Here is a 17,312-nt window from a genome sequence, read left to right on the forward strand (position 1 = left end):
AACAGTATCCATTTCAGTAGTCTGAAAATCTGAAACCTTGATTCATTAATGATCTTAGGTAAATATATAACATCCTTTTACTTTTTCTACCAAGGAATTAGGCAAAGTAACTTCAAGACAAATGACTTTAAAATAATAACAATAATAATAATGTGTACCTAGCAAAGACTTTAATAATAAGCCATAAATTTTCATGTAGATACTCTATAAGGACATTCTGAATATTAATCTATTTTGAAGTGATTTATAAATGATCTGCAAGACATCACCTCCAGGGCAACAAATTCTAACCTACTAAAACAGAAGTGCATTATGTTCATGAGATCTGCCACTATTTATAGCTTTTAACATCTGAATAGTATATCATAATCAACTTTATCTATAATTTAATATATTCTCAGTCAGGAATTAAAAGACATAAAGTGAAATTATTAATGTGGAAAAGGAAAACGTTCCTACCTGGAACTTCAGATAATTTTTTTATTTCTAGTTTCATTTTATTTCACATATAAATGTGATGAATGTGACACAAAAGGTTCGCTTTCATTACTTATTATGCACCTTCATTACTCATTCTCATGTATTCTATTATCTTCTCGACAAAGAAAATACCATATTGAGACAACTAGAAGAACTGACAGTACTTCAACCACTTTTGGGATCTGCTTTGATTTTTAAAGATCATTAGGTTATTTGTTTACATTAAAAAATTTTTTTTAGTCTGTAACAATTTGAACTATGCATCCTGAACACAAATTTCATAGTATAAATGATTCACTGAAAGGCATGAAGTCTGACTCCTTTACAGAGTATCAGGAAAAAATGCAATATAAATTTCACAAAGCAAAAAACACACAAAAACCCCCATATTTTCACTAAGTCATGTTTCTAAGTTCTCTCAAAAGATACCAACTCCCAGATGCGATCATTAACTGGTGGCTTTTCTTTTCTTTTCACTGCAACTGACTTACTCTTTGACAAAGTTCTGAAGCTGTGCCTTAATCGATCTCTGAGTTTGGTCAAATAGGATCTAAAAGAAAAGAAGGAACATTAAACAATTAGAAAAGAAAATAATTTTCATGTAGTTCCGTAAATATTACATCCTTCCAACAGTATTCCAATTCTAATAACACCTACATTTCTTACTGAACACTGCATAAGACATAAGTATTTTAAAAAGAAACAAACTGATTTTCAAGCCAATTTCATCTGTTTAAAGAATAAAATTACTTCTATTTACAGAGGAATGAAATGTGTATTAATATTTAAACACAGTGTTCAATCAGTAGAGCAATTTATTTCCTTGACTCTAATTCAGGCTTTGGAAGACAACCTAAAAGAGTAATACAAATTCTACTCTATCCACCACAGAAATTTCTTACTCTAATATATTAAAACAAAACAAATGAAAACAACTCTAGAACTGCCTTATACCTCAATTAGAGGTTTCTCATTTGGGAAGACCTGTGGATTTAAATGTCTTAAATTCAGAATTCAAGTAAATATTATATAGCCCTTCAGGTTAAAATATTGCTAAGATTAAAAATGAGAATAAAATTTTATTTCTCACGACAATATTTTACGCCACTTAATGGATGTCACATATTTAACTCTATGTGTGGTAAATTTCACAGGGCTTGGCATGGGAATTCCAAGTACTTTCATAATTTACAGATACACTTCATTCAGAATTTGAAACACATGCCAGATGAAGAGGCAGAAAAATAAATATTAAAAACAAAAAGAAAACCTTATGTCCTTCAACTAACTAAAAGCAGTACCAAAAAAATTCAGTCTCTATGGAATCTTACTATTAGCAAAGTCTTACGTCCTTGCCTAAATGCCAAATACACACACACACACACACACACACACACACACACACACACACACAAAACCTGGACTGAGTACAGGGTTTCAAAATCTGTCAATTCACTTCCAAAGGAAAAACAGTTTTGTATTATGTTAATCCCAAAGTATTAAACCCACATTAAGCAGAAGAAAGGAAATAATGAAGATCAGACTGGAAGGCAACTAAATAGAAAACAGAAAATCAACAGCCAAAACCCAATGAAACCTAAAGCTAGTTCTTTAAGAAGATCTAAAATAGATAAACCCACAACCAAAGTGATCAGGAAGAAGGAAGATACAAATTTCATACAATAAAAAGGAGAGAGATGACTTCACCACAGATTCTACAGATGTTAAAAAAGGATAATCAGGGGAACAATTTTATGCTGATAAATTCAATAGATGAGATGGGGAAATACTTTGAAGGACAAAAACTAACAAAGCTCAACTGTAGCAACGTTTTCTTAGGGCAGTTTCCCAAGGCAATAGAAATAAAAGCAAAAATAAACAAATGGGATCTAATCAAACTTAGAAGCTTTTGAACAGCAAAGGAAACCATGAACAAAATGAAAAGACAACCAACAGACTGGGAGAAAAAATTTGCAAATGTTGAGACTGACGAGGGCTTAATTTCCAAAATATACAAAGAGTTCATACAACTCAATAACAAAAACACAAACAAACAAATCAAAAAATGGGCAGAAGACCTAAATAGACATCTCTCCAAAGAAAACATACAGATGGCCAATAGGTACATGAAAAGATGCTCAACTTCTCTAATTATTAGATAAATGCAAATCAAAACTACAATGAGGTCTCACTTGACACCAGTCAGAATGGCCATCATTAAAAAGTCTACAAATAATAAGTGCTGGAGAGGGTGTAGAGAAAAGGGAACCCTCCTACATTGTTGGTAAGAACGTAAATTGGTGCAGCCACTAGGGAAAACAGCATGGAGGTTCCTTAAAAAACTAAAAATAGAGTTGCCATATGATCCAGCAATCCCCCTCCTGGGCATACTTCCAGAGAAAACTCTAATTTGAAAAGATACATGCACCCCAATGTTCATAGCAGCGCTATCTACAATAGCCAAGACATGGAAGCAACCTAAATGTCCATCAACAGATGAATGGATACATGGAATATTACTCAGCCATAAGAAGAAATGAAATAATGTGATATCACTTATATGTGGAATCTAAAATATGACACAAATGAATTTATCTATGAAACAGAAACAGACTCACAGACATAGAGAATAGACTTGTGGTTGCCAAGGAGGAGGGGAGGTGAGGGAGGGAAGGATTGAGAGTTCGGGATTAGCAGATGCAAACCATTACATATAGGATGGATAACAACAAGGTACTACTGTATAGCACAGGGAACTATATTGAATATTCTGTAATAAACCATAGTGGAAAAGAATGTGAAAAAGAACATATATACACACACACACACACACACACACACACACACACACACACACACACACACACACACATAACTGAATCACTTTGCTGTATACCAGAAACTAATACAACTTTGTAAATCAACTATACTTCAATAAAAAATTTTTAAAAAAAGAAGATATCAGAAACCTAAACAGAGTTCCCTGGTGGCCTAATGGTTAGGATTCTGGGCTTTTACTGCCATGGCCTGGGTTCAACCCCTGGTCGGGGAACTGAGATCCCACAAGCCACATGGCGTGACCAAAAAAAAGAAACCTAAACAGAATTAAAGAAATAGAATCTATAGTGAAAAACCTCCCCTATCCTATAAAGTTAAAGCTAACTTTACATAAAACCTAGCAACCCCAATCTTAGGTATTTGCCCAAGAGAAAGGAAAACTTAGGTTCATAACAAAATCTGTATACAAATGTTTTTTAGCAGTTTCATTCCTAATTGCCAAACACTGGACACAACCCAAATGTCCTTGGAGAAACAAACTATAGTATATCTATACAATGGAATACTACTCAGCAATAAAAAAGAAAGAACTATTAATACATGCAACCACACAGATGAATCTCAATGCATTTTGATAAATAAGTCATATTCAAAAGGGTACAAACTGAATGAGTCCAGTTATATGACATTTAGGAAAAGACAGAACTATAGGATGGATATCAAATCAGCAATTTACAATGGTAGGGGGAGGAAGGAAAGGGTGACTAACAATGGGTTAATAAGAGTATTTCTAGAGTTAATGAAACTGCATCTTGGTTGAGTTATGGAGACCCAACTGTATGCATCTGTCAAGACTCATAAAACTATACACCACAAGGAATCAATTTTGTTACATTTAAATTTGGGGCTTCCCTGGTGGCGCAGTGGTTAAGAATCTGCCTGCCAATGCAGGGGACATGGGTTCGTGCCCTGGTCTGGGAAGATCCCACATGCCACAGAGCAACTAGGCCCGCGAGCCACAACTACTGAGCCTGCGCATCTGGAGCCTGTGCTTCGCAACAGGAGAGGCCATGACAGTGAGAGGCCCACGCACTGCGATGAAGAGTGACCCCCCGCTCACCACAACTGGAGAAAGCCCTTGCAGAGAAACAAAGACCCAACACAGCCAAAAATAAATAAATAAATTTAAATTTGAAAATAACTTTAATACCCTCTAGGTCCACTCCATTTGTCACAAATGGCAAGGTTTCATTCTTTTTTATGGCTGAATAATATTCCATTGTATATATACTATACATGTAATATATACACCACACCTTCTTCATCCATTCGCCAACTGATAGGCACTTAGATTGCTTCCATATCTTGCCTATTGTGAATAATGCTGCAATGAACACAGGAGTGTATATATCTTTTCTAATTAGTGTTTTTGTTTTCTTTGGTTAAGTACCCAAGAGTGAACTTGCTGGACCATATGGTAGTTTTACTTTTAGTTTTTTGAGGAATTTCCATACTGTTTTCCATAGTGGCTATACCAATTTATATCCCCATCAACAGCACACAAGGATTTACCTGTCTCCACATCCTCACCAATGCTTGTTACTTGTTAACATTTAGATAACAGCCATTCTGACAAATGTGAGGTGATATCTCATTGTGGTTTTGATTTGCATTTCCCTGATGACTAGTGATGGTAAGCATTTTTTCATGTGCCTGTTGACCATCTGTATGTCTTCTTTGGAAAAATGTCTATTCAGGTCCTCTGCCCATTTTTTTAATTGGGGTATTTGGGTGGTTTTTTGATGCTGAGTTCCTTGTATATTTGGGATATTGACCCCTTGTTGGACATAACATTTGCAAACATCTTCTCCCATTCAGTAGGCTGCCTTTTCGTTTTGTTCATGGCTTCCTTCACTGTATAAAAGCTTTTTTTAGTTTCATGTAGCCCCATTTGCTTATCTTTGCTTTTGTTTCCCTTGACTGTGGAGACATAGCCCAAAAAATATTGCTAAGACAGATGTCAAAGAGCATACTGCCTATGCTTCCTTCTAGAAGTTTTATGGTTTCAGATCTTACATTTAAGTCTTTAATCTATTTTGAGTTTATTTTTGTATATGGTGTGAGAATGTAGTCATCTGATTCTTTTGCATGGAGCTGCCCAGTTTTCCTAACACCATTTATTGAAGAGTCTGCCTTTCCCCTATTGTATACTCTTGCCTCCTTTGTCATATATTAATTGCCCATATAAATGTGGGTTCATTTCTGGGCTCTCTATTCTGTTCCCCTGATCTATGTGTCTGTTTTTGTGTCAATACCATACTGTTTTGATTACTGCAGCTTTGTAGTATAGTTTGAGATGAGGATGCATGATACCTCCAGCTTTGTTCTTCTTTCTTAAGATTGTTTTGGCTACTTCGGGTCTTTCGTGTTTCCATACATATTTTAGAATTATTTTTCCAGTTCTGTGAAAAATGTAATTGGGATTTTGATAAGGATTTGTCAAATTTGAATCCCCAGACTGCCTGAGGTAGTATTGTCATTTAAAAAATATTATTTCTTTCATCCATGAGCACAGTATACCTTTCCATCTGTTTGTGTCATCTTTAATTTCTTTGATCAGTCTCATATAGTTTTCCAAGTCTTTTATTTCCTTAGTTAGATTTATTCCCATGTATTTTATTCTTTTGGATGTGATTGTAAATGGGACTGTTTGTTACTTCATTGTTAGTGTATAGAAATGTAACAGATTTCTGCATATTAATTATGTATCCTATTTGTAGTGAGGTGGATGGATCTAGAGTCTGTCATACAGAGTGAAGTAAGTCAGAAAGAGAAAAACAAATACCATATGCTAACACATATATATATGGAATCTAAGAAAAAAAAAAGGTCATGAAGAACCTAGGGGTAAGACGGGAATAAAGACACAGACCTACTAGAGAATGGACTTGAGGATATGAAGAGGGGGAAGAGTAAGCTGTGACAAAGTGAGAGAGTGGCATGGACATATATACACTACCAAATGTAAAATAGATAGCTAGTGGGAAGCAGCTGCATAGCACAGGGAGATCAGCTCGGTGCTTTGTGACCACCTAGAGGGGTGGAATAGGGAGGGTGGGAGGGAGGGAGATGCAAGAGCGAAGAGATATGGGGACATATATATATGTATAACTGATTCACTTTGTTATAAAGCAGAAACTAATACACCATTGTAAAGCAATTATACTCCAATAAAGATGTTAAAAAAATTATGTATCCTGCAACTTTACTGAGTTCATTGATGAGTTCCAGTAGTTTTTTTGGTGGCATCTTTAGGATTTTGTATATATAGTATCATATGGCATCTGCAAACATTGACAGTTTTATATCTTCCTTTCCAATCTGTATTCCTTTTATTTTTCTTGTCTGACTGCTGTGGTTAGGACTTCTAATATTTGCCATTTGATAAAACATGCATGGACCTAGAAGGTGTTATGCTGTGTGAAATAGTCAGACAAAGAAAGACAAATATTATATGATTTCACTTATATATGGAATCTAAAAAACAAAACAAATGAACAAACATAACTAAAGAGAAACTACAGAAAAGCCTACTAGAACTAATAAGTGAATTTAGCAAGTCTGCAGAAATAAAGTCAGTATACAAGATTCAGTGGTATTTCTATACACCAGCAATGACCAATTAGAAACTGAACTTTAAAATATATCACTTACAGTAGCACCAAAAAATAGGAAATGCTTAGGGATAAACTTGACAAAAGATATGCAAGACTTGTGCAATGAAGACCACAAAATACTGCCAAGAGAAATTAAAGAAAACCTAAAAAAATGGAGAGATATATTGTGTTCATGGATTAGAAGACTCAGTATTAGTAAGATGTCAATTCTCACCAAATGGATCTATATAAATTTGATGCAATCCCACTCCATATCCCAGTAAGGCATTTTGTAGAAGTTTAAAACTTGATTCTAAAATATATGTGGAAATGTAAGGGACCTAGAGTAGCCAAACCAATTTTGAAAAGAAGGAAGAAAGTTGAAATACCTAACCTACTTGATTTCAAGACTTACTATGAAACCTACAGTAATCAAGGCATTTGTAGTATTAAAGATAGGCAAAAAAGATCAATAGAACAGAAGAGTCCAGAAATGACCAATACATACGGTCAACTTTTTTTTTTAAACAAAAGATGCCAATAGGGAAAAGATAATTTTTTGAGCAAATGACGCTGGAACAAACAACTGGATAGCCTTATGACCAAAAAATGAAACTCGACCCTTACCATGTAACATACACAAAAATTAACTTGGGATGGATCTACAGATCTAAACTAAACCTAGAATAGTGTCAGTGAACTTGGGTTAGGCAAACATTTCTTAATAGTACACAAAAAGAAAACTATAAAAGAAAAAAAGATCAATAAATTTACTTCATCAAAATTAAAAACTATTGCTCTTCGAAAGATACTGCTACAAAAATAAAAAAGATAAGCCAAAGCCTGGGAGAAAATACATATCTGCAAAACACTTATCTGACAAAAGACATATCTGGAATATAGAAAGAACTCTTATAACTAAATAATAAGATAAACAGCCCAACTTTTTAAAATGGGCTAAAGATCTGACATTTCACTGAAGAAAATACATGGGTGGCAAATAAACACATGAAAAGATTCTTGGGATCATTAGTTATTAAGGAAATGCAAATTAAAACCATAACAAAATTAAGAAGAGTATCCATACCAAGTGTTGGCAATCACGTGGAACAACGAGAACTCTCATACACTGCTTGTATAAAAGAATACAATCAAACTTGGAAAACAATTTCCAGATTTTGGAGGTTTTCTTTAATGAAACTTAAAACTTTTAGAAATTTAATGTATAAAAGAATATTAACATCATTATAAGCATTAATAAATAATAAAAGAAATTCTTCTTTCCATAATTTTTCTTAGCAATTTTTTTTGTAGATTTCACTATATAAGTAGTTTTGCAAAAAGTTAAACATACTACCCATTCTACCTCTAGCTATTTACACAAAAGAAATAAAAGCATACATCTGTACAGACTTCTACACATTTTTTTTTTTTTTTTTTTTTTTTTTTACGGTACGCGGGCCTCTCACTGTTGTGGCCTCTCCCGTTGCAGAGCACAGGCTCTGGACGCACAGGCTCAGCAGCCATGGCTCACGGGCCTAGCCACTCCGCGGCATGTGGGATCTTCCCAGACCGGGGCACGAACCCGTGTCCCCTGCATCGGCAGGCGGACTCTCAACCACTGCGCCACCAGGGAAGCCCTACACATATTTTTTATAAGCAGCTTTATTTGTAATAGCCAAAACCGGGAAACAACTCAAATGTTCATTGTATTGGCTTTAAAATACGTCCACAAATTGTCTGACATTCTTCCCTTCAAAAGTGGAGCCTAATTCTTTTCCCCTTGAGAGTGGGCTGATCATAGAGACTTATTTCTAACAAATAGTAATATGGAGGAAGTGACAAACAGTAACTTCTGAGACTAAGTCATGGATAGTATTGAATCTTTCTCTTTGCCCTTTCTCTCGTATCATTTGTTTTGGGAGTAACCAGATTCCATGCGGTAAAAACCACTCAAGCAACCCTGCAAAGAGGCTCCTTGGTGAGGAACTGAGGCCTGAGGTCAACAGTCATATGCATGGCCCTATCTTGGAATTGGATCCTCCAATCCCAGTGAAGCCTTCAAATTACAGTAACCCCGGCCACATCTTATCAGCTATCTCATTAAAGACTCTGAGCCAAAGGCACCCAGCTAAGTCTCTCTAAAAATTCCAGGCCCAGAAACTGAGATAATAAATGTTTGTTGCTTTAAGTCACTATATTTTGGGGTAATCAGTTATACAGCAATAGATAACTAACACATCCATCAACAGGTGAATGGATAAACAAATTGTGATATATCTACACAGTGCAATACTATTAAACAATTAAAAAAGGGAATAAACTATTGCTACACAGACCATGATTGAGTCTCAAAATCATTACACTGAGAGAAATTAGACCAAAAAAAAAAATCCATTTACATATAGGTCTGGAAAATGCAAACTGATCAGTAATGACAGACAGCAGATCAGTGATTGACTAGGAATGAGGAGGTGGCAAATCGGAGGAGGAATTATAAAGCGGCACAAGAAAACTTTTGAGGCATAATTGTTATGTTCATTAAATTAACTGAGGTGACAGTTTTATGGAAGTATACATATGTCAACATTTATCAAATTGTACACTTTAATATACAGTTTATGTCAATCATTCCCCAGTAAAAAAAAAAAAATCAATATATTCCAGAGAAAGAAACAGAATGGTTTTTGCCTATTATTGTTATTTTGAAAACTACAAAAACATTACTAAGTTCTCCAAAGTATAGCATTACCTAAACTAAAGTTTATATACATTTGGATAGAATGAGAAATACTTCAAGCAATTGTCAATAATCTAGCCTACCTATTTTAACACCTCCATTAGAATGAAAAGTATGTTGTAATGCAAAGGCAACTGAGTAAAAACTGAGTCTCCCACTTGCCAGTTTCAAGCTATCCAGCTACTTAACAGTTAACTCTTCTTTTCTTCTGGTGAACTGTTGCAAAGAGCTGCCTCAGTAGGGCACTAATCTATTCCCCACTAAGAGAGAATTCACAGCATTTCTTAAGCTTTAAGACTTTGCCTTGTCAATGTCTCTGGAAATTCGGTGACAAAGGAATTTTGCAAGACTCTTCCCTAAATTTTTGCCCTTTACCTCATTTCCCTATTTTCCTTGTGTAGAGTTCTACTATTCTGACTAGTTGGGGGTTCTGATCAAGATCTTACCCAAAGTGCTCAGCAACCACCCAAAAACTTTATCTGGGCTTTAGACCAAAAACAAAATGTGTTTCATCCTCAGAATTGAGTGCATACAGGTCTTCTCTTCCATGTCTGTACCACAAAACCTGGGATAGTATAATAAAGCCAGAGTGACAGGTTCCTTGGGTGGGGTGTGTGTGTCGGGGGGTACCAACACAAAAGCAAAGGTTCAGTTCCATTTTTGGAAATGAATGGCATTATTCCTAGCAACATATGTATGACAAATAATCAGCAATGTCATCTGACCTATCTGCTACTTACAAAAGGATCTTACCTTTTAAGAGGTAAGAGTGCATAAATATCATGGCTGTTTAAAACCAATGGCTTACACTCAGGTTATTCCCCATTCATGTCTGCAGCAGCCAGTTAAAGCAACACTATCTAGCTGTATTCAGGAAAGGATGAAAGCTGAGATACACTACACAGATGGCAGACACTCTAGGAACTTTAGTAGAAGAATAGGCTACACATCCATAGATAGCATTGAACTATTTTCAGTTCTTGCCATTTAGGTCCCATTGGCCGAGACTAAAAATTTTGTAGTCTTTGTGATCCATTTACTGAGCTACCATAGCAGTCTCTTGTGACGTTTCTGCATGACATAATCATTCCTGTCCTTTCCAGAATCTATAGGCACAGGGCTATGGCTGTTGATACTGCGGATTCATTGAATCTTTTAGTTAATCTCATTAGGCCTGTTTATTACAGGTTTATAATAATCAAGAAGACTCTTCTTTGCTTTTATCAGAAACAGGTCCCAATATGCAAATGAATATTTATTATGTGTTCCTGTTTTTCTACATCCCCTGCCTGTCCTAACCTATCCATTTATCTAACCTCTTCTTTCTCCCTTTCTTCATTTCTCTAAGGCAGTGGTTCTTCACTGGCTTGGGTGTGAATCAAAATCACCTGCAAAGCTAACAGAAAATATTAATACAAAGATCCAAGCTTATTGAAGGACAGAATCCCTCTGTATTTTTTAATAAGTTCACTAGGTGATTCTGTTACTCCAAGATTGAGACAAATCGCTCTGACCAGGGGTTCTCAATTGTACAGTATTATAACCTGGGGAACTTTTAAATACCCTGATGCTGAGATAATTAGAAAAACTGGCAAGTATCAGGAATCAGAATTTTTAAGGTTCCCCAGATGTGAACCAGCATTATCCACATCACTTGCGTGCCTATTAGAAATGAAGGATCTCCAGAACCACCCCAGACTTACAGACTCAAAATCTGCATTTACCATGATTTCCAAGTGCTTGTTTGGGGGAAGAAGCAATGCATTGTTTCTCAAACTGGGCTGCACAATGGGATGACCTGTGGAGCTTTAAAAGTTACTGATTGCTGGTTCTTACTCCCAGAGACTCTAATTTTAACTAGTCTGGGTTGCAGCCCACTAGCACTCCACTGAGAAGAATTCATCAAGGCATCTAAATCACTAAATTACCTTCACTAAGAGCAAAAAGGGGCCTCCCTTCAGTGGATGTCATGACAGATACAGTCCTTGGAAGTGGGCAAAAACAGTCTTGAAAGCAGAAGTCAGCACATTTTTTCTGTAAAGAGCTAGATGGTATTTTAGGCTTGTGGGCCATGTTGTCTCTGTCACAGCTACTCATCTCTGCCATCGTGCGAAAGTAACCATAGACAATACAGAAGCAAATGAGCATAGCTGTGTTCCAATAAATATTTATATGAAAAAAAGGGGAGGGGGCGATGGGCTAGATTTGGCCTGTAAGCCATAGTTTGCCAACCCCTGCTCTAGAACAGTGGTTCACGAACTTTAGAATACAACAGAATCCCCTGCAAGCCTTGTTCAAACACATATTGCTGGCTTCCAGCCTCAGAGTTTCTGATTTAGTAGATCTTGATGGGCTTTAAGAAGTTGCTATTCTAACAAGTCCCTAGGTGATACTGATGCTGCTGGTCCAGGGACCACAATTTGAGAACCACCGATCGAAAGTAATGGTCCTCAAATTTTACTGCATGTCAGAATCACCTGGGGAGATTTTAAAAATTCTAATGCCACACTCCAGATGACATAAATCAAATCTCTGGGAATGGGAACCAATTTACTACTATAAAGGTTCTCAATGCTTAGGTCATGGCACACTAAAATAGTTACATTTTAGGGGAAAAGTTACATGGCATTACTATTTGAATCATCCAAAGCTATTTTAGTCACAATTTGTTTGTCATCACTTCTTTGCTTTGTACCCCTTGTCAAATATTGCATCTTTCTTTTGCTTATTTTTCACAATTCTTGCTCCTATTGTTATTTTTCACATTTTTCCTATTAACAAGGTATGTATGATTGTTTCCTTAGCATCATCGTCATTAGTTATAAGGTATTCCTATTAGAATGCAATTGATTTTGTTACTTTTTGGCTCTTACTTCTTGGTATTTATTTATTATTGGCTTTTTATGTTAATTAGCCAAAGTCTGACTCTTAATGAAATTTAATTATGTTTTATTTTAAATTATTAAAAAACATTTATTTCTGAAGATGGAATTAAATGCACATAATTATATCATTTTAAATGGGATTGCAGACCTTTGCAGATTCAAAAACATTTTGAAAATTTGATTTTTTGATCATAAATGAGCATAACATTTGTTGAATAAACTAAAATGAATTAATGTTTCCTATCTTTACTAAATGCCTAATTTTATAATCTTGCAATATAATTTATTTTAAAACATTTTAAGAATGCAGAAAATTATACACATAATCAACTTTTGAACCTTAAAACATATCATATTTTATCTCATATTTAAATAGATCTGATTTTTTACTGGTTGTTTTCCACCATAATGGACAACTTTTTCATCAAACAGTGCTGGAAAGCCATTACATTCATAAGGCAAACACAACATTTCCAAAATTCTCTTCATTAACCAAAATGTATTTTTACATGAAAGAGTTATTAAATAAAGCATTTGCATAAGCAAATCATACAGGACTTCAACACAAAATATCCATTTAATACAGAAAAAGATTTTCACTTTAAACTTCTACAAACACAAAATAAGAAACAAAGTTCTTTTATCACATTAGTTATAACTATATCAGATTAATAAGCTGCTTAAAAGGTTACTACTCAATTAACAGCTAGAGCCAGAATGCCTCATACAATTGCAAAACTGTATAATATACCAGCCTACAAGGAAAACTTCAGAACTTTGTAATTTCCAAAGAAACAAAGGAAATAGAGAATGTGCCACATTCAAATAATGGAATTAACAGATGCGTGTGATGGCACGCCAAATAAACACAGCAATAATTACTAACCCAGAAGACAACTGTATCAAAAAGTTTTCATTGCTGCGCAATGATTCTACATGTTAATAACTGTACTCAAATTAACAGCAATACTTAAAATTTCTGAATAGAAGATTATCTTGGAAGAACACTGATTGTTTTCCTAAGCACCAAAACAAATTCCTAGGGATGAAATACTCAAATGCCAAAAGAAAACTTTAAAACAAACAAAGAGGATAAATTTGGAGACACTGTAACTTTGCATATTGATAGAGCAGCCACAAAGACAGCAAGATGTAAATTTACGTTAAGAATTCATTTAGAAAGCTGTGAAAATCTAGTAGTACATTATTTCACAAAGGATCTCTTATATGTAAAAGGTTACATGTAGATATAAATTCCAAATTAAATTTTATGAAAAAAGGGCTTCCCTGGTGGCGCAGTGGTTGAGAGTCCACCTGTTGATGCAGGGGACACGGGTTCGTGCCCCGGTCCGGGAAGATCCCACATGCCATGGAGCGGCTGGGCCCGTGAGCCATGGCCGCTGAGCCTGCATGTCCGGAGCCTGTGCTCCACAACGGGAGAGGCCACAACAGTGAGAGGCCCGCGTACCGCAAAAAAAAAAAAAAAAAAAAAAAAAAAAAAATTTATGAAAATGATACATGAATCTAAACAAAATATTCAAAACATTTCATTTTTTTTCAGCTTTTTGTATAGAAATGAGACAAGTATATCATGCTCTAGGGACTTCCCTGGCTGTCCAGTGGTTAAGACTCCATGCTTCCAATGCAGGGGGCATGGGTTATATCCCTGTTCGGGGAACTAAAATCCTGCATGCTGCGCAGCGCGGCCAAAAAAATTTTTAAAAAGGAATATCACTCTCTGCTGTTTCATACAGCAGTGTACTAGCTGTCGAAAGGAAGAATTTTGCCTAAGTTTATGATTTAAAAGAAGAATTCAAAAAGTTTAGGAACAACTTTCAACTTGCAAATTTGTTTAGTGCTAGTTATTCACTTTAAAAGGTGGCTTAGTTAACTGGTGTTCTAAATCTGATGATCTTATTTCAAACAATCCTTGATATTTTTGACAATTAACATGTACCAACAATCTTTATGGATTCAAAGTGTTGGAAACAAGAGGTTGAGATTGAGTCACTAGGGAGTCAGTGCTATAATCTGAATCCAAAAATAGAATTATTATAAGTGGGTAAATGCGGTTTAGTAAGTAGAGCAACTTCTACGTATACCTACAGAAAAGCTTCATAATTATTTTATTCAAACTCCATTCAATTTATCCCTGAAAATTTAAGCATTACATGTGTCAATGAAAGAAAAGGAAGAGCAGCCCCACTTAATGAATGATTGCTCCTTTAAGGTATAATTTAAAGAGATGGAATTAGTTAAATTCTAATTACAAGTGATAAAAGAGTTCCTGTCAATCAGGAGGAAAGGGCAATAAGTGCTCATCTGCCTTTCACTAATATATCTACCTATGCAGACAAAGTTCTCATCAATAACAATGGCCAAGAATTTGAAAAGATCATCAATTCTTAAATCTTAATCGGGAATTGCTTGAAATCATTTCATGCATTAGACCTACTTTTTTTTAAGTTATGTTCAGGGAAGCCAGCTCAAGTTTCTCATTAAAATATTTTTTAAATATATGGAATTGTTATACACACAGAGAGAAGAAAAAGAAATAAAAGGAATTCAACTTGGAAAAGAAAACGTAAAACTGTCACTTTTCAAATGACAGGATACTATACATAGAGAATCCCAAAGATGCTACCAGAAAACTACTAGAGCTAATCAATGAATTTGGTAAAGTAGCAGGATACAAAATTAATGCACAGAAATCTCTGGCATTCCTATATACTAATGATGAAAAAGCTGAAAGTGAAATTAAGAAAACACTCCCATTTACTATTGCAACAAAAAGAATAAAATATCTAGGAATAAACCTACCTAAGGAGACAAAAGACCTGTATGCAGAAAATTATAAGACACTGATGAAAGAAATTAAAGATGATACAAATAGATGGAGAGATGTACCATGTTCTTGGATTGGAAGAATCAACATTGTGAAAATGACTCTACTACCCAAAGCAATCTACAGATTCAATGCAATCCCTATCAAACTACCACTGGCATTTTTTACAGAAGTAGAACAAAAAATTTCACCATTTGTATGGAAACACAAAAGACCCAGAATAGTCAAAGCAATCTTGAGAACGAAAAATGGAGCTGGAGAAATCAGGCTCCCTGACTTCAGACTATACTACAAAGCTACAGTAATCAAGACAGTATGGTAATGGTACAAAAACAGAAAGATAGATCAATGGAACAGGATAGAAAGTCCAGAGATAAACCTACGCACATATGGTCACCTTATCTTTGATAAAGGAGGCAGGAACGTACAGTGGAGAAAGGACAGCCTCTTCAATAACTGGTGCTGGGAAAACTGGACAGATACATGTCAAAGTATGAAATTAGATCACTCCCTAACACCATACACAAAAATAAGCTCAAAATGGATTAAAGACTTAAATGTAAGGCCAGAAACTATCAAACTCTTAGAGGAAAACATAGGTAGAACACTCTATGACATAAATCACAGCAAGATTCTTTTTGACCCACCTCCTAGAGAAATGGAAATAAAAACAAAAATAAACAAATGGGACCTAATGAAACTTCAAAGCTTTTGCACAGCAAAGGAAACCATAAACAAGACCAAAAGACAACCCTCAGAATGGGAGAAAATATTTGCAAATGAAGCAACTGACAAAGGATTAATCTCCAAAATTTATAAGCAGCTCATGCAGCTCAATAACCAAAAAACAAACAACCCAATCCAAAAATGGGCAGAAGACCTAAATAGACATTTCTCCAAAGAAGATATACAGACTGCCAACAAACACATGAAAGAATGCTCAACATCATTAATCATTAGAGAAATGCAAATCAAAACTACAATGAGATATCATCTCACACCAGTCAGAATGGCCATCATCAAGAAATCTAGAAACAACAAATGCTGGAGAGGGTGTGGAGGAAGGGGAACACTCTTGCACTGCTGGTGGGAATGTAAATTGATACAGCCACTATGGAGAACAGTATGGAGGTTCCTTAAAAAACTACAAATAGAACTACCATATGACCCAGCAATCCCACTACTGGGCATATACCCTGAGAAAACCATAATTCAAAAAGAGTCATGGGGCCTCCCTGGTGGCGCAGTGGTTGAGAGTCCGCCTGCCGATGCAGGGGATACGGGTTCGTGCCCCGGTCTGGGAGGATCCCATATGCCGCGGAGCGGCTGGGCCCGTGAGCCATGGCCGCTGAGCCTGCGCGTCCGGAGCCTGTGCTCCGCAACGGGAGAGGCCACAACAGTGAGAGGCCCGCATACCGCAAAAAAAAAAAAAAAAAAAGAGTCATGTACCAAAATGTTCATTGCAGCTCTATTTACAATAGCCAGGAGATGGAAGCAACCTAAGTGTCCATCATCGGATGAATGGATAAAGAAGATGTGGCACATATATGCAATGGAATATTACTCAGCCATAAAAAGAAACGAAATTGAGCTATTTGTAATGAGGTGGATGGACCTAGAGTCTGTCATACAGAGTGAAGTAAGTCAGAAAGAGAGCAACAAATACCGTATGCTAACACATATATATGGAACCTAAGAAAAAAAAAAAAGGTCATGATGAGCCTAGGGGTAAGACCGGAATAAAGACACAGACCTACTAGAGAATGGACTTGAGGATATGGGGAGGGGGTAGGGTAAGCTGTGACAAAGTGAGAGAGTGGCATGGACATATATATACTACCAAACGTAAAATAGATAGCTGGGGGAAGCAGCCGCATAGCACAGGGAGATCAGCTCGGTGCTTTGTGACCACCTAGAGGGGTGGGATA

The 17,312-nt window shown here is 35.8% G+C and overlaps 1 protein-coding gene across 3 annotated transcripts in view; it reads right to left on the bottom strand.

The window, feature by feature from the left end:
* ACAP2 (ArfGAP with coiled-coil, ankyrin repeat and PH domains 2) overlaps window positions 1-17,312 on the bottom strand; it is a 169,632-nt gene that overhangs the window by 62,183 nt on the left and 90,137 nt on the right. For all 3 annotated transcript variants that reach the window (XM_060099326.1, XM_060099323.1, XM_060099325.1), the window contains exon 5: window positions 972-1,030. In XM_060099326.1, coding sequence (XP_059955309.1) covers window positions 972-1,030 — 59 coding nt within the window. The remainder of the gene's footprint in view (window positions 1-971; window positions 1,031-17,312) is intronic.

The sequence above is a fragment of the Mesoplodon densirostris genome, chromosome 5, assembly GCF_025265405.1.
Source record: "Mesoplodon densirostris isolate mMesDen1 chromosome 5, mMesDen1 primary haplotype, whole genome shotgun sequence".
Taxonomy (NCBI): domain Eukaryota; kingdom Metazoa; phylum Chordata; class Mammalia; order Artiodactyla; family Ziphiidae; genus Mesoplodon; species Mesoplodon densirostris.